The 22,584-nt window shown below is 35.1% G+C and overlaps 1 protein-coding gene across 1 annotated transcript in view; it reads right to left on the reverse strand.

Moving 5' to 3' along the window:
* Positions 1-12,553: 12,553 nt before the first annotated feature.
* FAM186A (family with sequence similarity 186 member A) overlaps positions 12,554-22,584 on the reverse strand; it is a 61,380-nt gene continuing 51,349 nt past the window's right edge. The window contains exons 8-9 of the mRNA XM_031463625.2: positions 22,073-22,255; positions 12,554-12,617 (exon numbers count right to left, since the gene is read on the reverse strand). Of these exons, the coding sequence (XP_031319485.2) occupies positions 12,554-12,617; positions 22,073-22,255 (247 nt within the window). The remainder of the gene's footprint in view (positions 12,618-22,072; positions 22,256-22,584) is intronic.

The raw sequence follows: 22,584 nt of genomic DNA on the forward strand, positions 1-22,584 counted from the left end.
CACTTGAGCTATACCTTCCCCCCCGTTCATCTCTTTGACTTCTTAACATGAGTCAGGACGCAAGTTTCTTAACTTTGCTAAGTCTCAGCTTTTTCCTTGGCAATAATAATAATACTTGGGTGACGGTGCTGTCATGAGTATTAAATTAAATGACCTAGTACTCTGCTTAGCATATATTTTCACATTCAGTAAATGTCAGATTCCTTTCCCACTTCTCCCAGTACCTTCCTCATATAGACTGAAAAGTTTTCTGGAGGTAAACTGCATACCCCACAGCCAAAGCTGATCCATTGGTTCTTCCTCTTTCTTTTTGTAACAGAATGATACAAGTTTGAAAAGTACTGGAGAACAGGAGAACAGATGAGCTGGGGATCTAGGATAAGAAACTAGTTCAGCAGGAAGTGTACACTGTCAGCCCCTTAAGGATCATATGCTCAAGGTGTCCAATCCCATCTCACATGTTTAATACCTCAAATGTCACTTGATGGTAGAAGACTCTCTAGGGAATTCTGTGAGAACAGTACCCAGCTGTAGTGGAAGGCTGACCTGAGAGCACCTTTTAGTCTTTCTCTATCCTTCTTTGTCCTCATGTAATTTAATTATGTCCTCTCTTGCTTCAGCTTTTACATTCAAAGACGCTTATTATTAGTGTCTGTTACCTTAAATTACCAGATTCTGGCCCTCTTCATCTCCTCCTACCTTTATCCTATGAAGGAGACAGTGGTACTGTCTAATTTAAGTTGCTTCTGATTACTCCTCCCTGCTTCCCAACACACCTGCCCTTTCACAATTAATGTCATTCCTAAAAGTAGGAAAAATCTTTTCAAAATGCTCTGGCTATTTACTGGGAAGGTCTCCACATCCCTATTAGCACACAACAGATCTTCAGTTATGTATCTTATGTATTTTGGGAATATTGCAGAAAAATTATCAATTTTTATTTTGAGAATATCTGCCAAAATGCAAAAACACTCTCAGACTGATTACACTAACTTCTGTTATGTCTGTATCACTACTGCCATTCTAATGAAGAACAAAATGAGATTAGGCTTTCTATACTGTTTATGCACTGTATTAGGCCTTGAGAATATAAAAAGTACAAGCTTTAGACCTCATACTTAAGTCACAAGGAAGGCAAACTAAGATTAAGACTCAAAGTCTCTAATTCTGTTTTTTGGCATGTACAAAAATTCTGTTACATGATGCATTGGATCTATCTCAGGCATAAAAATACACAGCATTCTCTCTGATTCTATATATAAAACATATTCATATATATGTAGTATATTTAACTTAGACTATAACACCTATCAAATAATATTTCATTGATTGGTTGATTTCCAAAAGCTCATTCTTTATTCTGCTCCCTTTTTTTCATGCATTAATTTGAGCCTGCTCAGATGTATGTACAAACTCTTTTTTGTACTTTCTGTTAAAGTATCACTCAGATGCAGCACCATCAAAAGTAAGAAAAATGCTCAGTCATTTACACTCTTTTCGGGAAAGAGTTCTATAGTTAGAAGAAATAATTAAATGTCTTTATTGTTTAAGCCATTGTTACATGGATATTCTAGTACTTGCTGCTGAAAGCACCATTAAAGAAATTCAGTTTATAGCTGAAGTTTCTGACCTAGATGGCTTTATTTAGGTGTTCTTCCAGATTTTCAGAGACTAGATCATTTAAATCTTACGTAAACATTTCAAGAAATAGAAAAAGTGGAAATATTCTCCAACTCCTTCCATAAGACCATGATAGTGTTGATACCAAAATAAGATAGGAAGAGAAAGAAAAAGGCCAATCTGATAAAAATTCTAAATAAATTTTTAGTAAACTGTATTTAGCAGTGTATTGAATAGATAATATACATTATGTAGTTGGGTTTATTCCAGGAATGCAAAGGTGGCTTAACATTCCAAACAAAACAAACTATCAATGTAAATTACCATATTAACAGATTCGGAAGAGGAAAAGCTATGGTCATCTCAGTAGAGATAGGATGTGCATTTGAATTCAGTACCCGTTCATGATAAAAACTCTCAGCAAACTGAAAAGGAAACTTTCCTAATTTGTTAATGGAAATCTACAAAAAACTTAAAGGAAAATCATTTCCATCATGAAAACTAGAAGGATTCTCTCTAAAACCAGGAAGATAAGGATGTCTACTATCACCACTTCTAATCAGCAGAAAATCCTAGTCAGGGGAGTAAGTCAAGGAAAAGAAATAAGAGATGTAAGAATTGAAAGGGAAGAAACATTGAACAGTACTATACTTATCTTCATTAGCAACCTCCAAATATATAACCACAAGTTATTAGATAATAATTGAGTTTAGCAAGATAGCTTAATATAAGATCAATACAAGATCATATATATATATATATATATATATATATATATATATATATATGTATATGCATGACTGGGACATTGTGCTGTACACCAGAAATTGACACATTGTAACTGACTACTTCAATAAAAAAGTAAAATTTTTTAAAAAAGGATCAAATGCATTTCCAGGCTTCAGCCACAAGTGATGAGAAAGAATTTAAAATGCCATATACAGTAACATTAAAAATAAAGTATGTAGGAATAAATCTAACAAAAAAATATATATATGAGAAGGAATTTTAAATTTTATTGAAAAACATTGAAGAAAATATAAATGAACAGAGAAATATACCATATTCACATGTAGGAAGATGCAATATCAAGATATTCATTTTTCCAAATTGATCTATAAATTCAATGCAATCCAATCAAAAGACCAACAGTATTTTTCTAGGAACTTGATAAATTGATTCTAAAAGTTGTGGTAATTAATACACTGTATAGTATTATTGGTACTAGGATGGATAAATCAATGAAACAGAATATAGGGCCTAATAACAGATCTCAACCTATAAGGATTAATTTAATATATGATTCAAGATGACATTTCAGATCACTGACTGATGAGTTATTCAGTAAAGAGTGTTGGGATTATTGGCTATTCATATGGAAAAACAGGAAATACTGTCCTACTCACATCAAGATAAATTACGTGTTCAGTAAAGTCCTAATATAAACAGCACCACAAAGCAGAGAATAGAAGGATTTGGAGCTGAGAGACAGTAACTCAATAATTGGTACAATACATTCCACCTGGTACCAATTGGTACCATACCTTCCATCTCTCACCTGGATTAAGGTATGCACAACTGCATTAGCCAGCTTCATTATGTCTCGTCTTCCGTCTTGTCCCCTCCAGTCCATTCTCTATGCCAATAGAGTACATGCTCTAAAATGAAAATTTTATTGTTACTCCCCAGCTTAAAATCCATTCAGGACTTCTCTTTATCCTCCGTGTAAAATCTAAAACCCTCAACATGGCCTGAAGCCTATTTATATCTCTAGCCTCATCTCTTAGTACTCTACCTTCACTCTTACTTCCCTGCAGGGTAGGTCCCAGCTCTTCTGACCTTTAGATCTTCAAGCCACAATACTGTATGTGGCTTCTGAATGTTTTCATGATAGTCTCTTGAACTGGAATACTTTTTCTTACCCTATTTCACTTGATTAAGTCTTCTTCCTCATTTAGCCCCATCCTAGAGGTCATTCCTTTGGAAAACTTCCTCTGACACCCCAAATTTGGATTAAGTATCCTTGCTAAAATCTCCCTTATTAACCTATAAATTTATTTATAATTCTTTAAACATGTAAAAACTATTTTAGCTTGTGAACCATACAAATTAGGCCATGGGCCAGATTTGACCCACAGATTATAGGTTGCCAACCCCTGCACTAAAACATACAATTTGAGTTCTGTAGATTTTGTTAAAATGAACTCAGGCAATTAAGTCATTCATTGCTTATTGTAACCCAATGATTTAGATTGAGTATTACTGTTACCCCTTTAGAAATTGGAAATTGAAGCAAAAAGAGATTAGATGATTTACCTTAGATTATTTTCTCTGTGTAGTAGACCTCAGGCATGTTATTCTCTCATACTATATGTGTCTTAAATTGGTCCTAAAATATTCTATCTTTGTAAATAAACTGGGAAAAGTGGATTAAAAGAAATGAAAACTTTTAGTTATTGTAATTTTCAGAAACGTTAACATTTTCCAGATCTGAACACTGAAGGAACACCCAGAACTAGGTCCACTGGGTAAGAGGATTATGTGGAATAGTGTAAGATTAAAGCATGTTGGAATAAATACATAAAATGCCTTCCCAAGGAGTGAGAAAATGTCAGCAATCTCATTCAGGTCATAGCCTTATGGGAACTGACCTCATCTAGAAAGCAAATATTTCAATCATTTAAATGTGATGGAAGTTTGTGATAATTGAATTCTGGCTGGTTGGTTCTCAATAATGATCTACAGATTCTTTACCATGAAAGAAGTCCCAGATGTGCTCAATTTAGCTCCTTTCATTGAGCAATTTTTTTAAATAAAGTTTATTAGAGAAGTATAGAATTGTGTTTTAGGGTTGCTTAATTGATTTTAAGTATTAGACAATGCCAGGATCTGGTAAATCAGAGTTTTTAAATAGAAGATGAATTAGAACTATGAACTTCAATTAGCTCATTTACCTAGCAGAATTGGGAGCCAGGGCTTTAGTTTCAGCACTCTTGTAATTATAAATTAGTACTTGAAGACTGACCATATTTCTTTATCTTGATTTCAGTTAGGTAGTTCATTTATTGACAGCTAAAGCAGATGGAAAAGAAAGGAAGAAAAGATCTGGTCCTTCATAAGTAGCTTTTATCCTAGTTGGAGATAATCACCACTTACATACAAGAAAGACCTAATACATTATGATTATCCTCTTACTTTGTCCTCTGCTTGAGGCTCTTGATCAAGGTAAAGCCCTTTAAACTCAAGCAGGACCTAGTCCAAAATCTTAAATTGCACCATCCTTAAAAGGTCTTTTTTTTCTTCCAAACAAGTCAGATAATGTTGGAACATTCCCATTAGTGAGTCATGCTGACCAAACATAGTTTCTGTGTTTTTCTTGCCATAACCTTTTAATCTTCCCTTTCTTTCTTATGCCTACTGAATGACTACTGTGAATGTAAGACTCAAAATTTAACAGGCTCTTGTGTAGAGTATTTTCATGATTTAAGACGCTTCTGTTATCTAGGCATTGACAGCAGACTATATATTTAAAGGTCAATTTTTTATTTTATTAGAAAAACGATCCAAATTTTTACTTTTAGTATACCATCTGTGGTGGTTTTAAAATATAATTCACAAATTCTTTGATACTCTTCCCTTCAAAAGGTAGCGCCCTTCCTCTTGAACTTGGGCAGTACCTTAGGACTTGTTTCTAATGAATAGAATGTAGCAGAAATGACAGTGTGACACTTTTGAGAGTAGGTCATAAAAAGGGATTGTGGCTTCATCCTTTCTGTCTCTCTTGGACCATTGGTTCTGGGATGTCAGCTACCATGCCATAAGGATACTTAGAGGCTCTATGGGGAGATCCATATGGCCTTAGCCAACAACTATGTGAGTGAGCCAATTTGAAAGCTGGTCCTCCAGCCCTAGTCAGGCTTTGAGATGACTGCAGCCCCAGCCAAAATCTTGACTGCAACCTCATGAAAGACTTTGAGCCAGAACCAGCCAGCTAAACTGCTATTGAACTCCTGACCCACAGAAATTGTGAGATAATATATATGTGTTGTTTTAAGCCATTGAATTTTGGAGGTTGTTAGCAGCAACAGATAACTGACATACCATCATGTAATATTTTGCAATAAAAGCTTTGATAAACCTTTTACTTATCTTATAGATAAGCTGACCAATATTGTTTAGTTCTCTTAAATTCTTACTTTTTTTGTTATTATTTCTTTGAACTGTCTTGGACTGAGAGATATCCATTAATTATTAGCATTTTTCTGTTTATTTCTTCAAACTTCTCTAGTTACTACTTTACAAAAGTTGTTGCTGTATTTCTTGTTGCATAGATATTCATGACTATTGTATCTTCATAGTGAATTGTAGCTTTTAGCACCTATGAAGTGGCCTTCTTTATTTCATTTAATGGTTTTTTGCTTGAATGTTACCTTGTCTGATATGAAAATGATAACCCTTGCTGTTTTAAATTTGCATTTACCCAGCACATCTTTGTTCATTCTTTTATTTTAGGCTCTCTTATATAAAGCCCAGAATTAGTTTCTATTTTATAAGTCAATCTGAAAATCTTTTTCTTCTTGTAAGTGATTTAAGCCTACATAGACAGACAGACAGATACAACTGATATGTTTGATCTCAAATATGTCATCTTTATAAATACAAAACAATCCATGGTCTTCCAGAAAACTGTGTGTTCTGTTTCTTTTGCTCTTTGTTTTGTTTGTATTTCTCTTGATATTTAAGAATATTTATATTTTTGTTCTAATGATTCCCTTTATACAAATACTCATATAATATCTTGGTCCTCTTTTTCTTTACACATCGACTATTAGTTTCCTGCTTGGAGCAATAATGAAAGAACTTGAAACCACCTTCTTCTCTCTCCTGTGTGCCCTCCATCATCCAATTTTAATTAGTAATATTATTTTTCTTAATATTTGTTCTTATCCTCCTAAATATGTTTTGGTTGGTAACATTCAGTTGTTGGTTTTAAATGACATTCTTTAACTCCTCCTTTTAACCTGTTAGACAATCAGTGAGATTATTCTACTTTTTCTCTTTTTTTTTTTTAGTTATGAGTACATTGTCAGAGCATATAAAATTTATATACTATTCTTATTCCCACTTTTGTTTTAGTCTTAGATATATAGATAATATATTCAGTTCAGTGCACACCACCAGTATCTTTGCTGAAGATTTCTCAGTCCTCTCTTAGTTGGGTGGTTTGTCCAACCAAGGACTTACGGGTATAATAGTCCCAGATGTTTTTCATACTGAAACCTTTTCTCTATAGCCTTGCTATTTATGGGACAGCTTGTCTGCATTTAAAATCCTTGGTGCACATTCCTTTCCCTTGATTATATTGTAGATGTTGCTTTACTATTTTCTGGGTTTGAATGTTGCTGAGAACTCTGATGCCGGACTGGTTTTCTATCCTTAGAAAATGACTTGGTCTTCCTGTCAGGAAGCACAAGTAATTTTTTTTCCTTTGTATTAAAGTATAATAATTTTCTGGGATAAATCTGAGTTGACCAATTTGGCTCTATTTACTTGGTATGTGGTGTGCTCTTTCAATATGTAGATTCAGGTCTTCTCCACACTCCACCCTCAAGAAAAGTGTTTTTGAATTATAGTTGTAAATATTAATTCTATTCCATTATTTTGATTTTCTTCATCTAGACATACAGAAGTATGTATGTGGGATGGTGTTTGTCTGATTTCTATATTACTTTCTTTTTGATCTTTTTAATCTCTTTCATTTTTCTTTGCTTTTATTTCCATCCTCTATGTCCTATATGGTATATTTGGTCCTAGCTGTTCCTTTTGTTATTTCAGGTTGCATTCCCTGGGACACAGACTCTCAGACAGAGATTTGTGTGCATGAAGTTTACTGGAGGGTACCTTTGGGATCAACACTGTGACAACGTTAAGGAAGGAGGATTGGACAAAAGGAGGAGCTGAACTGCAATTAGTGGTATGCGGGTGAATGTTTAACAACCAGTTCTCAAGGGGTAAAAAAAGCCCTGATTTGTAGCACTTTCCAGCATGTAAATACTTTCATCATGGCCAATTTTAAGCTACCATTATGATGTCACTGAACATGGGTCTGGGGAGAAATGCACAGATACAATAGATATAACCTCAGGAGCATAGATAATAATAAATTTAGTAAAATAATTAGGAAGTAATGAGTATTGAATATTTATTAGCTTGGTTTTAAATATAGTTTATTTAATTTTAAGTTTTAGTAATGGCTATGTTTAACAACCTACTTGCGAAATTCCTAAAAATGTTAATTGGCTCTCACAAGCCAGGAGGAGCCAGCTCCAGCACACCACTGACTGTGAGCAGTCACAACAAAGAACTCAGCCCAAACCATGAGGAGCTTTGAAGTCGGAATAGTTCTTCAGTATTGTTCCTCCTTGAGGCAAGGCTCTCTTTATCTTGTCATTGGATGAAGGTGGACCCTGGAGAGAGGGTTAGACCTTGGGTAAGGGAGTTTCCTTTGGCTAAAGGAAACTCCTAGAGAAGGATTCAGCCACCAACATTCTAGCAACTTGGGGTATGAGTGCTTCAGTCCTGAAGGCTGTGTCTGGAGAGCATACCACAGGATCCACTATACTTACATACCTTGTAGTTAAGTCTTGGTTTCTGCTGGACAGCCTTTTTTTATTTTTTGGTATATTTTCATCTGTCAAAATTTGTGAGTCTTGTTTCTGTTTTTTGCTTGTTTTGCTTATAATTTTGTATGGATACTGATTTTTTTGTTGTTATTGTTATTTTGTGGGAATATGTTGGATTTTTCTGGGTTGGCTTTTATGGATGAATCTTTCAGAAAGAATGAAGAGGGTTTTGAGGACCTGTCTTGGCTTGTCAGCTCAAGTGCTCCCTCTTCTGTTGTTATAGTGAAGAGCAGTTTTCTTAATTATAAAGTACTTTGTAGTCAGACTTCTGATTCTCTTATTCTTTATTCCGGTGAAGTACTTACCACCAGTTACTACTGTCTCCAAGGAACAATGACTTTATTTTACAAAGTACCTCTTTCTCCTTAACGTGGCACTTCTCAAGACTGTCACTTTTGTTCCTATGAATTTTTCAAGCCCAATGTTTTGACTGCTCTTGCCTGTGCTATCTGCCAAATTTCAGACCAGATCTCAGCTGTTCCCACTAAGGTTTGGATGATTTCCTCCTGGAAGTGAACCTTTGTTGATGTTATTGGGTTCTACTAACACTGAGACCCTCCATACTCCTGTACTCTTTCAAACAGATTGTGACCTCTGTACACTTATGGGGGTTACAGATAGTCTCTACTGTATTTTTCCCAACCTGCATGTGAATTGCAGATTGTAGGATTATTTTTTCCTGTAGTTAGTATCAGTTGTAGGAATTTTTATTTGTTTTCCATTTTGCTCCGTACAGTTTTTAGGAAGAAGTATGAGAAGTGTCAGTAGTATGAACCCAGAATGTGTATTTGTTTTTAATATGCGTAAATAATAGTGTGCTTTAAATATCCTTATTTTTTTCACTTAACATTATGTGTTTAAAAATCTACCTGTGTGCTATATGTAAACCTGGTTTGTTGCTTTCAGTTGATACATTTCTTCCATGATCTGCACCCACCCTATTTTTGTGTACCTGTTCTTTTGGTTAAAATATCTGAGTTGTTTCCACCTCCCTGCTATCATGGAATGAACACTTGTGTATGTTCCCATGGTAATCTACATGACATTTTTTTTAGGGCATATATTTTAAAAATGGGATCTTGGATTACAGTGCACATAGACATTTAACTTCACTAAGTATTTATTTCCAAATTGCTTCCCACAACAGCTAAGACAGTTTGATTTTCAACTCCTGTGCACAAAAGGTCAGTTTCCCCACACATTATGCCAACATTTAGTATTAACCAACTCTTAAATTTTGCTATGCTGATAAATAATCCATCAAGTTTTAGCCTTAAGCTTCATTTTTTAAAAAAATTCAGCTTTATTGAAGTATAGTTGACAAATAAAATGGCAAGATATTTAAAGTGTACATTGCATTGATTTAATTTTCATATTTTGGATCTTGTTTAAGAAACCTTTCCCCACCCTAAGTCACAAAGATACTCTCCTGCGTCTTCTTCCACTAGTCTCATAGTTTTACTTTTCCACTTATATCTTTAAACCATCTGAAGTTTACCTTTGTATCTAGTGTGAGGTAGGGATTTAACTTAATTTTTCTTCATATCATGAACCATTTTTATCAACATAATTTCTACGCAGTCTGTCCTTTCCTGATAAAGATGGCTTTGTCACCTTCGTGGTGCTGCCTTTTTTGTATGTCAAGTTCTATGTATCAAGGGTCTATTTCCAAGCTTTCTGTTTTATTTATTTGTCCTTATGTCTCTGTTTTGCTGCTGCTACTGTTTTTTAAATGTCTATGGTGTGCTAGGTCTTAATAGTTGGTATTATTATCCTCTTTTAAATTTTCTTTTTCAAAACTACTTATCTTTTCATGGGTTACTATTCCATATACATTTTGGAGTGAGTTTGTCAAGTTTCTAAAAAGTTCCAGCTAAAATTTTAAAATAAGATTTGAACTAATAGATCAGTTTGGAAAGAGTTGACTTCTTTACTAAGCTGATTTGTCTTATCCAAGAACGTAGCTTATCTACTTTTTCAGATCTTCTTTTATGTCCTTTATTAGGGATTCAAATTTTTCAGGATAAAGGTATTGTGCCATATTTGTAGATTAATTGTTAAATACTTTATAACTTTTGGTGCTATTGTGAATAGCAGCTTGCCATTTCTGGTTTGTTATTGCTAGTATAAAAAAATAATATTTCTGTTTTACTGCAGAAATTTTAAATGTTTAACTTTATTAAATACTTTATTCTGTAGTTGGGGGATGTTCATGTGATTTTTCTCCTTTAATCCATAGATATGGTCAATAACATTGATAGTTTTCTCATCTTAAGCCATTCTTCTATTCCTTGGAGAACATCTTGACTGTTGAATTTAGCTGTATAATATTTATTTGCATCTATTTTTTTAAATCTATCTTCATTAGTAATATGGATTATGATTCTCTTTTCTTACACTGTCAGTTTGATTTTGGAAATAATTTTTCCCTCTTTTCCTATTTTTTGGAACAATTTAATTGATAGAAGGATTCTTTGTTCCTTGAAGACTTGGTAAAACTCACTGTAAAATCATATAAGCCTAAGGCTTTTTTCTAGGGATAAGGTATTTAATTACTTTTCAGTTTATTTATAGGTATTTGGTCTGTTCATATTTTTAATTTCTTTTGACAGTTTTAGCATTTTAAATTCTCCCCAAATCATCTACTTTACTTATTTAGTGTACTAGGCTATAACTGACCATAGTATTCTTTTCTATCTGTTATATCTATAGCTAGTTCCCTTAATTTCATTATGTGATTTGATTATTTACATCTTCTTCTTTGCTGATTAGCTCATTAGAGAGTTGTCCATCTTATTCATCTGTATAAAAAGGTGGCAAAAGTAACTTCTAATATAACTGAAATTACAATAAATGTTAATCAATTGAATCCAACAATGAGAAGGCAAAAACTCAGGTTGGAGCTCAGATTGGATTTAAAAATTAAGTTCTAGCAATATGTTATTTATAAGAGACACACTTAAAATGAAAGAATATAGACAAGTTGAAAGTAAAGAGATTTATATAACTAGATATTTTAGGCTAATACAAACAGAAACACCAAATAAACAAACAAACCCAGAAACGAAATGGGTATATTCAAAGATCTATTCAAAGTACAAATTCAAGACAAAAAGTATCGAGAACAAAACATAAGGAGTAGGTTTGGTGCAGACTATCAGGAACTCAGCCAAGTGGAGAGATCAAGTATATAGTTGGATATACAGGACTAGAACTCAGGGGCAAAGTTCAGAAGCAAAGTAAAAGCTGAGATATAGATTTGGAGTCATCAGCACATAAATGGTATTTAAAGTCCTAAGACTGAGACCATCAGGGGAGTGTAGACAGGAAAAGAAGTCCAAGGAGTAAACTCTGAACCACCCCAACATTGAGGTCAGGGAGATAAGGAGCAACAAGCAAAAAGATGTCGAAGTGGCCAGAAAAATAGGAAGGCATGATATCCTAGAACCGTGTGAAAAAATGGCTTCAAACAAAGAAGAGTGATAAGCAGTTTCAAATGTTGCTGACAGGCCAAGTAAGAGGAGGACTGCAAATTGACCTTTGGATTTAACAATCTGGTGGTTGTTGGTGACCTCGCTGGGAGCAAGTTTGATGATGTGACTGGGGCAAAGACCTGATTAGAGTGGGTTCAGGAGAAGAGAGAAATTTGAGACAGTGAGTTACAAAATTAAAAATTAAAAGGAGCTGTGCTATGAAAGGAAAGAGAGAGATGGGGCAGTAACTGGAGGAGGAGGTGGATCTAAGAGAGTTGTTTGTATATTTATTAAATTGAGAAAAATAACATCATATTAGAGAGGAAAAAGTTGATGGTATAGAGAGAAATGGGAGAATTACTGAACCAGTGTCCTCGAATAGAAGAGATCTAGTGATCAAGTAGAGAAGCTGGCATTAAATATGAGTCATATAGTTCATCCACAGGTAACAAGAGAGAAAGCATTATATATAAGTACAAATTCAGATAATTAAGGAGATGTGGTGCTAGAAGTATGTGGAGTTAGTAATGATTGCTTCCATTTTCTCAGTGCAGTAGGGAGCTAGTTCATCAGCCAGGAGAGAAGATGGAAGAGAAGATCTCAGAAATTTGAGGGGACAGGAGAAAATACAGAATTTTGTCAGGAAAGTCAGAGTGAATAAATTAGGGAAATAGTATATTTTACAGGCAGCATTATGGGCTGCTTGAGGTTAATGATTATTTAAAGTAAGTCAGCAAGTTTGAATGTTTTCCTGAAGCCATATTCAGCTTCTAGGGTTCAGCTGTGCGGTAGGCAGGTAAAATTGGATTTAAGCTGGGCTGTGGTCAGCCAAGGAGTATATCTGAAAAAGAGAAAAACAAGTGAGTTCGAGTTGAGAGCATATGTAAGAAACTGACCTTGGAATTCTCTGATTATTGACCTTGGAATTCTAGCTGGCTTACAAAGGAAGTGAGGACATGAAGGGGTGAGACACAGTAAGAAGGTGGTAGAATCACTGAAGGAAAGGTCCCTGTGGAGATCAAAAGGATTTGTTGGAGTTGGGGTACTAGGAGTGAGCTGTAAAGAGGTGATATTTGGGGAATGAATTATTTGAAACAGATTATGGCACAATTGTAGGGTTTTTGTTTTTTTTTTTTTCCTTTTTTGTAGCAACAAGGTCAAAGGTATGACTAATGGATAGAAGATTAGATCACCGAAGGAGAACAGATCAAAACATTGTGAGGCCAGGTGTTGGAAAGAGGTATATGAATATTGAAATTGTTAGGAATTATGACAGAAGTACTGGTTAAAGAGTGACAGTGAGCAAGGAGGAGGTAAATGACTGCAACAAAGAGGACAATGAGTGGTATACAGTCTAATGACAGGAGATTTAAAGTTGAGTCTTACTAGAGAGTAGGGGAGAATGATCTGGAAGTAGCATTGAAGGGTGAGGAGAATCTGCACTTCATTTCCAGGCCAAGTGATAAGGAAGATGTGAAAGTTTAAATAGACATCATTTGAGGAAGCTGCAAGTGAGGCAGTATTATCAGGAAAGAGCCAGGGTTCAGTTACTGCTTTACATATTTTGAGGTTATGTTGTTATAAGCATCTTTGTTAACAATGTAGATGTATTTTTTTCTTTTCTTTTTCTTTACTGAAGTATAGTTAATTTACAATGTTGTGTCAATTTCTGGTGTTCAGCACATTGCTTCACTCATACATTAATATACATATATTCATTTTCATATTCTTTTTCACCATAAGCTACTACAAGATATCGAATATAGTTCCCTGTGCTATACAGTATAAACTTGTTATCTATTTTATATATACCAGTCAGTATCTGCAAATCTTGAACTCCCAATTTATCCCTTCCCACCTTCTTCCCCCCTGGTAACCATAAGTTTGTTTTCTATGTCTGTGAGTCTGTTTCTGTTTTATATGTAAGTTAATTGGCCTTTTTTTTTTTAGATTCCACATATGAGTGAAATCATATGGTATTTTTCTTTCTCCTGGCTTACTTCACTTAGAATGACATTCTCCAGGGCCATCTATGTTGCTGCAAATGGCATTATTTTATTCTTTTTTATGGCTGAGTAGTATTCCATTGTATAAATATACCATTGCTGCCTTATCCAGTCATCTGTCAATGGACATTTAGGTTGTCCCCATGTCTTAGCTATTGTAAAAAGTGCTGCTATGAACATTGGGGTGCACGTGTCTTTTTGAATTAAGTTTCCCTCTGGATATATGCCCAGGAGTGGGATCATATGGTAAGGATCATATGGTAAGTCTATTTTAAGTCTTTTGAGGAATCTCCATACTGTTTTCCACAATGGCTGCACCACACTGCATCCCCACTGCTGAAGTCTTTTATTAGCTCTAGTAGTTCTGTGTGGAGTCTTTATAGATGTATTATATTATCTCTATATGATATATTCTTGATCTATTGTCTCCCTTTGCCCCTAATGATTCTTTTTGCCTTGAATTCTGTTTTTGTCTAATATTAGATGTCTTCTTGGCTTTTGGGGAGGTTCATATTTGCCTTTTTCCATCTCTTTGTTTTAACTTATCCTGTCCTCCTTTTAAGTGTGTCTCTTGTAGACATTATATTGCTTGATCTTGTTTTTAAATTAAATCTGAGAATTCTGTCTTTTCTTGGGACAGATACTTTAACGTACACACTCTTACCTACCTCTGGATGTTGTACCCTGTCCCCTACTTTTGTTATATCTGGTGTGTCTGTAGATGGATGTGTATATGTGTATATACATAGAAATTTTTTTAGACAACAAGCTTTACAAAGTTATTTTCTCATTCTTACTATCTTGTATTTTATAGCATTTCCTGAAATTTTTGTTTGATAGGTTCCTTCAAAGAGGATCTTAACAATAATCTGCTGAGACCTGATGGTCACAGAATATATTTTTTTGCACCCTTACATTGAAATAATAGCTTAGCTGAATATAAATATTAGAGTCAACATATATGTTTTCAATATTTAAAAAATATTTCTGTATTGTTTTCCTGCTTCTAGTGTTGCTCCTGAGAAATCTGACATCATTCTGATTCATTTTCTTTGTGGGTGAGCTGCTTTTCTTAGAACTTTTTCTTTGCATTTGGAGTTCTTAAATTTCATTAAAATATCACTAAGTATTCATTTTTTTTCAATATCAACCCTACTTATCCCCCTATACACCCTTCCAATATCAATCTCTCTTTGGAAGTTCTCAGTTGTTTTCTTCGTATATCATCTTCCCTCCATTTACTTTTTTCTCTCCTATTAAGACTCCTATTATATAAATGTTGTCTTTTCTATGTCTGGCTTTCATATTTATTAATTTTTATGTTTTTTCATCTCTTTTCCTTCTCAATGTCTTCTAGAAGTTTTTCTTGACCTGCTATTACTGTTTTTCTGTTTTATGTCATTTTTCTGTTTATATAATTATTGAGATTATTTCAATTGTGTTTTGAATATTTAGTCATCCTACTTGGTTCTTCATAATTGTTTCAGCTTCATCATCAATATCCTTTTTGAGGACATCTATTTGGCTTGCATTCTATTAATTCTTGTCATCTATAATAGGTTATTCAGTTTACTATCTTTATAACTGTCTAGTTATTTTTCCCTGTGAGGTAATTTTCCTTCATGGGTATCAGTTAACTTGGTGGGTAATGGAAGGAGAAAGGGGTGGGAGGAGTCAAAACCTAGGCTTTAGCTTGTACCACTCCTGGTGAATGGGAGGATCCAACTTTGAATATCTCTATGTGTGTTTCTCTCGTCAGAGGGCTTTGCCCTTTGGCAAACCTCTCTACACCCTAGGCTTTGTTCTTTTCTAAGAATGTATTTGTCTAACCCTCTGAGCGAAAAGAAAGCCTATGGGAAAAGGTGGGCAGAAACCCTTAGTTGCTTATTGGTTGAGCCAGCATTTACCATTTTTCACCCTACGTCCCAATAATATTCCCCTATGAGCCTGCTTTCTGGTATTGCAGCAGGGCTAATGGGAAAGGCAGTGATCTATTCTGGGCAATGTGGTAGATAGAAAAGACCTCAACTCAGAATTTCTTCCCAAATCTACTCTCCACATTGGGATCGTGGCTCTCCTCTGTCCAGGGCTACTGTTTTCCTTCTTTATCAAATCATAACCACCTCCTGACCCTCCAAGGGTTTCTGCTAGTTTTATTTTCTTTTTTTATATACCCAATCATTTCTTATTTCTGAGGCATCTTTGGGTTTGGGTTGCGGGGATGGACTGTGCCACTTTGCCGTCATATCAGGGGCCATATTATGTCCCTATTGTGACAGCCTACCTCAGTGTTTGTTGAAGCTTTGTGTTTTGAGTAAGTTAGAAAAGAAGATATTCTTTCTTGAGTGATCATGGTAGTAGTCTGGAAATGAAGATGTTTAACCTGAAGAACTACAGGCAGAATATAAAAACATAGTATAGGCCAAACAATGGATATACATGAAAGAGTGCAAAATAAACATTTTGTTGAAACGTTGAAATTTACTTTCTACTTGCTTTTTTAATTCTACAGTCACCTGGGAATCTTCTTAAACCTGGAAACAAGACAAGAAAATTAATCTTACTAAAATTGCTCTTAACCACATTAGTGGGAATATAGATGATTCATAGGAAAAATGAGTGCCTCCAGAAATCACAAAGTTAAACTGGTATAATTAAAATGTAATCCATATTTATAAAGGTCACCTAAACAAAGCAGAATATCTCCCAGGACCAAAATCGGAAAGAGCAGGGTCACAGAGGAGTCTCTGGAGAAGCAGCATGCTGTGTTGCCAGCATAGCTGTCCAGGTTGCTTGTCAGGTACTTTCTTACAGCACAGATGAAGCCACAAGATAATGTTGTGTCACAACCATTGATATTGATATAAGTAGCCTCTTCTGCCCTGATTCTATATTTACTAGCCAACTTTCTGATTTCTGATTTGTGTCCTACATAGTTTGCCCGCCTTTAAGGAAAATGCTCTAACAAGCCAAGGCAAACATCTGAACAATTTACTTAATTTCAAGTGTTCAAACCCCCTGCTAGGACAATGCCTTAGAAAAAATAAAGAATTATGACATATCACACTATATGCCAGCTTTCTCTACTCATATTTTAAACAAAGGTTTGAATAGTGAAAGACAGAAAGGCATGTATACTTGTGTGCTTATGTATGACACACAGAGAGTGACAGAGACGTAGGGTGAATGACAGAGAATCAGCAGAGCCAATCATTCTGAGTGACTCTAACCTTTCTCTACTGTTTTATAAGTAAGAATTTTCACATCAGGTGGTCTTTAACTCAGTGAGAGAGAAATATTTAAGCCATTTAGCTTAAGGTAAATTTCAGGTGTCTTTAGTATAGCATATAGAACTTATTTGAAATCCTGGTTCTGCCCCAGCTTTCTGTTCTCTAAAATGCTTGCTCTATTTACCTCATCAGGATGGCTGTGAAGTCTAAATTTTCACTGTTTGTGAAAAGCACCACACAATTGTGAAATGCTACTCTTATTACTTTTACTTAACAGGTAGTAGTGCTTCCCGCAATAAAAATTGCACCACATAGCCTACAACTTCCAAAGCTTCCTCTGCCCTAACAGAGTCCAGTTCTTTAAAACTTCCCTTTTGATAGTTGTTGTCTTTTGTAATTCCTCTATATTTCCTCACCCCTGCTTTGATTATTACCTCTTTGGAGACAGAAATATAGATTTATTCATTCATTCAGCATTGCACTTTTTTGAATATCTCTAATAGCAAATTGTCAGACCTCTGAGGATACAAAGAAACAGGCATAAACAGATCATTATAATACATGTGGTAAATACAATGATAGAGTAATAAGCTTAGGATAGTAAGAGTAATAAGCTTAAGATAGGGAGTTTGGAGAAATGGCACATAAGGGCAATAGGAAAGATTAGGAAAAGCTTTTCTGAGGGGAAAAAGTACAAACTGAATAAGTCAGTAATATTTTGGGCTGCAAGCAACAGAATCTGTGACCAAGGATGGTTGAAACTATAAAGTCTTCTATTGCTCATCAAACAAAAAGCCAGGTGTACTCAGGGTTGTTCTAGCAACCTGTCATCAAGGATAGGGTATTACTTATTTTCCTCCTCTGTGATTCTTGGTGTATTGTCTTTTTGTCCTGTGGGTATCACCTCAGGGTTGCCAAAGACGACAATAGCACCAAGCATCACATAACACATCAAGGCAAGAAGAGAAACTTTAGTTCTAGTCACTCCTGTTGGAAATGGGAAGAAAGAGAACTGGGGATCAGGGAGGTTTTTGTTTGATTATTTAATGAAACAAAATCAAATATCTTATTTTTTTTTAATTTAGGAGATAAAGCAAAAGAAGAAATATATTATTGGCCTTGGATCTTTGCACATATTGTTCCTTCTGCCTGACATCCATGGCCTCTTGAACCCTTCCCTGTATTGTATTACAGGGCCTAGTTATAATACCTGGCATATAGTAAGTAGTCAGTAAATATTTTTGAAAGGAAAGCAGGTAGAGCAAAAATAGTGGCAGTTGAATGCAATGGACAGCTCATCTCCCTAAAAGATATTGTCTAAAATCAGGGGAACCATATAATAAGGCAATTACAATACAAAATAAAATTATAAGGGCTAGGATAGTGTTAATTACAAGATGCTATGGGAGAACATAGGTGTCAGAGAAGACAGCTCAGCAAGAGTGGTTATTTAAAATGAGACCCAAAGGATGGTAGAAATAACCAAAACCAGGGGGAAAGTCTCTTGGTTTCCACTTTAACTGCCACAGAGTAAAATAAATACAGTCCTCTTTTGGGGGAGAAAGACCTTGAAGAGACTTTAGGGAGGAAAAACAAGAGGAGGATAGTAAATAGTAGCAGATCATATAGTGCCTATTATTACTAATTTAAGATGTCTTTGAAATATTTTTATTGAAAAATAGCAAAAATCCTTCTTCTATTTCCTATAATGTCTTAAACTTTTTCACTCTTCTCAGCATCTCCTACTCTGAAATTTCTCAGTCATCTAACTGCAAGTTAGAAACTTCTAATACATATTTTATGTGTAACAACATGTCAAAGCGGAAGTTTTGGCAAACGCAATAGGAGTGTTGCCAGATTAAATACAGGGGTGCCTAGTTAAATTTGAACTTCAGATAAACAGTGAATAATTTGTTAGTATAAAATTACATGGGCCATACTTATACTAAATCACATGCTGTTTATCTGAAATTAAAATTTAACTGGACGTCCTATATTTTTATTTGCTAAATCTGGCAAGTTTAACAATGGATACCAAATTCCAAAGAGAAGTGCTAGACTAGGATTTACTAAGTAATTGACTCAGTCTTCTAACTCACTCTGAGGGTATGAAATGGTCATAGAGGAGAATATTTTAGGAGTGCCTCTACCCTTCATCTACTCCTGGAATTTACCACGAGCCTCCATTTTGGAGGCCCAATAGACAGGGGCCTGATTCCATACCCGAGAGGGAAAGAAAAAAAAAACACAACCCAAAGGCAGGTGACTGGCTAGCTGCTCTAATGGCAGAAGCAAAGAAGAAGGTCTATTGCATTGGAAAGAGCCTTCAGCCTCAGAATTTATCTGGACCGAGGTTTAAGTGTTTCCTACAGATTTAGATGAGGGCCACACATATACATATACCCAAGAGAGATGGCATAGGGCTGTTATGAATTCAGTCCAGGAGGGCTGCCCAAGTATGCAAACACATCTCAGCAGAGAGGAGTCTGAGGTATCACAAATGCAAATAAGCAATTGGAATAGAAATGTGCAGAATGTCTCCAGTGTGACGATCTCCAAGGAACTCACAAAGTACCCCAGTGAAAGAGTAAGCTTTAAAAATGTGTCACATCTAGGAAGCAATGATGTTAGAAAATGCAACAGTAATAATCGATAAGAACTTCCATTTTCCCCTTCCCGCTCCTCCCTTCCCCTGTCTTCCCTTTTCAGAGCTCTAATCTGTAAGAGGTTCAATACTAGCAAGCTAGAACAGTAGGAACAAAAAGCACTAGGCCATAAAAGAGAAAAGAAGCTGTTCATGTCCTCCTCGCTTGATTGTAACTTGCAATAGTCTAAGCTGGAAGAAAGGAGAACTTTAAAACAAAATTAAAGCTTTATTATACATGGTTCTAGATATTTTAATTACTGACCAGACAAACTTATATTGCTGAAAAGTTACCAGCAATGTTCTGGAACCTTCTAGGTTTTCATCTGGAGGCAGGGGGTAAAAATTCACCCCACTGAATAAATGTAAAGGGATATATAATCACTTTGGAAAATAGCTTAACCATTACTTATAAAGTTAAACATAACTTCTCATACAACCCAGCAATCCCACTCCTGGGTAGTTTTCTAAGATAAGTGAAAACTTCACCCTAAAGCCTGTATATGAATTTTTATAGCAGTTTTATTCGTAATTGCCAAAAACTGGAAACAACTCAGATGTCCTTGACCTAGTGAATGGATAAACAAATATGGTACAGCTATACAATGGAATAATACTAGTCAGTAAGTAAAAAGAAGTGAATTACTGATACACACAACAACATGGATGAATCTTGTGTAAATTATGCCAAGTGGAAAAAGCCAGATTCAAAAGATTACATAGATGGGCGGAGATCAAAAGGGAAATGGGAGGGGGGAGGGATAAATTAGGGGTTTGGGATTAGCAGATACACATTACTATATACAAAATAGATAAACAACAAGGACCTACTGTATAGAACAGGGAACTATATTCAATGTCTTGGAATGTAATAACCTATAAAGGAAAGATTCTGAAAAAGGATATACATATATATACACATATATATTACTGAATCACTTTGCTGTATACCTGAAACTAATACAACATTGTAAATACAATATATACTTCAGTACATAAATAAATACATAAATAAATTTTGAAAAGTAACATACTATATACTTTCATTTATATGACATTCTGGAAAAGGAAAACTATAGGGATTGCAAATAAATTAAAGGTTGCCATAACTATGCATTTATCAAAATTCAGAACTGTGCCCTAAAGAGATTCAATATATATATAATACCTAAAAAAATGAGAAAACAAGCAAAAAAAAAAAAAGATCCTTGATTCTGAGTCCTTCTATCTAAACAGTAAACTAGAAGTAAGTGTCTCACTAAGTTTGCAGGATTTAGCATGAGTAAGCAGTGAATAGTTAGGTCAGGAGGAGATCTAATAGTTGAGGATAGCTATGGAACGGAGATAAGGGAAATATTCAAAGAAAAATTTATACATCTTGTCCCAAGCACTATAGTCATTAAATTAGAATGCTGTCCCTCCAAATAACCTAAGTTAATTAGTCACTCCAAGAAATATAAGGGAAAATGGGAGACAAAAAGAGAGTTGCTTTCTGATTATAAACTATAACTTAGGAGTCATGCTTATTCAACTAAATGGCTACATTTGGTTTGGTTGCTTTTTTCCCATGAACACTTGTGTTCATGGTATATGATTTTATATTGCATATGTTATATGATAATATTTAGCTATTATTTTATTTTATTATAGAATTTTAAGTGTCTTATTTCATACTGTCTACCACCTAAACAAATCTGTGCATTAACACTATTTCTTCTTACCCCAAGTATTGGATTTCACCCTAATAAATCAGACTACTCCCATGAACTCTTTCAGGTTGCAAAAGTTTATTTTCTAAATTCTTAGTTCAGAACATTAAACTAAATGTTTAAGCATTAAATTAAACTCTATCCTGATAAAGGTAATGCAGACTCCAAAACTCTTCACTTCCACTGGAGTGATTTCCAATGGATTAAGTGAAAATCTGGTTTAACAGAATTTGGAAATGTGGAACCACATAACCACCTTACCTGTTCTCTTCAAGTCTCTTCATTGTATCCTGGGATATAAGCATTTAACTTACTTCAAATTGGGCCTAGATATGACAACTGCATTTAAGGTCATGTTACTGAATCATGAAGTGGACAAAAGCATTCCACTACAGACTTTCTGTACTTCCAATAATAAACCCCTAAGGGTGGAATTCAAAGTGGACCTATTTAGTGTTAGGTTAGGTTTCATGGGACCATACTGCTTTTTTGTTTGTTTGTTTATATTATTCCAGTAGTGACATCTGCAGGCCTATGAAGAGAAACACTAAAAGACTAATGCTGAATTTACCTGTACTGTGTTATGACTGGTGTGAATCTGACCTCACATCAAGAACCTTTTGATAACTCCCTGGTGCTGTAAGAGAAAGTCAAGTCAGGGAAACAAAAGGTATATGACCAAAGACCCAATTACCAAATTAACTTACTTCGACTGAAGGCATGCAAGAGATCTTCTGAAGGTAGACTGAACATCTAACTGGAGCAGCATCGGAATATCTGGGAACCCACCCAGCTGGGCCCAGAATGAATACATTGGTGTCTTCTCTGTTATTGGGTAGCTTGAAGTGGATAGATCAGCATTCCAGATGGCTTCTATTTGGTCTTCTTGTCTAGAGAATCGGAGAGCGCTACTTGGAAGCGTCAAATTCTTCTGAGCTCCATGGCCAATCAAAATATATGATTCCTATTCTCCCCACTTCTCTTCACCACCACCCTGTCCTATATAGCCCTCCCTGGCACTGAGGAGCATTAGCTATGCCCACTTTGACTGAGAGATGGTTCAAAACAGCAGAATTTGCTGAAATCGCTTTTTTCCCCCTGAAAGTTGCATTTCCATGATTTCACCTACTAATCCATTTTAAAACTACCTTCTTAGCTTCATGGAGCATCCACTCCATATCCAGGCTATTTTTTTTCCCCAGCAACAATCTTTCCCCCT

This window comes from Camelus dromedarius, chromosome 11, assembly GCF_036321535.1.
Source record: "Camelus dromedarius isolate mCamDro1 chromosome 11, mCamDro1.pat, whole genome shotgun sequence".
Classification (NCBI taxonomy): Eukaryota; Metazoa; Chordata; class Mammalia; order Artiodactyla; family Camelidae; genus Camelus; species Camelus dromedarius.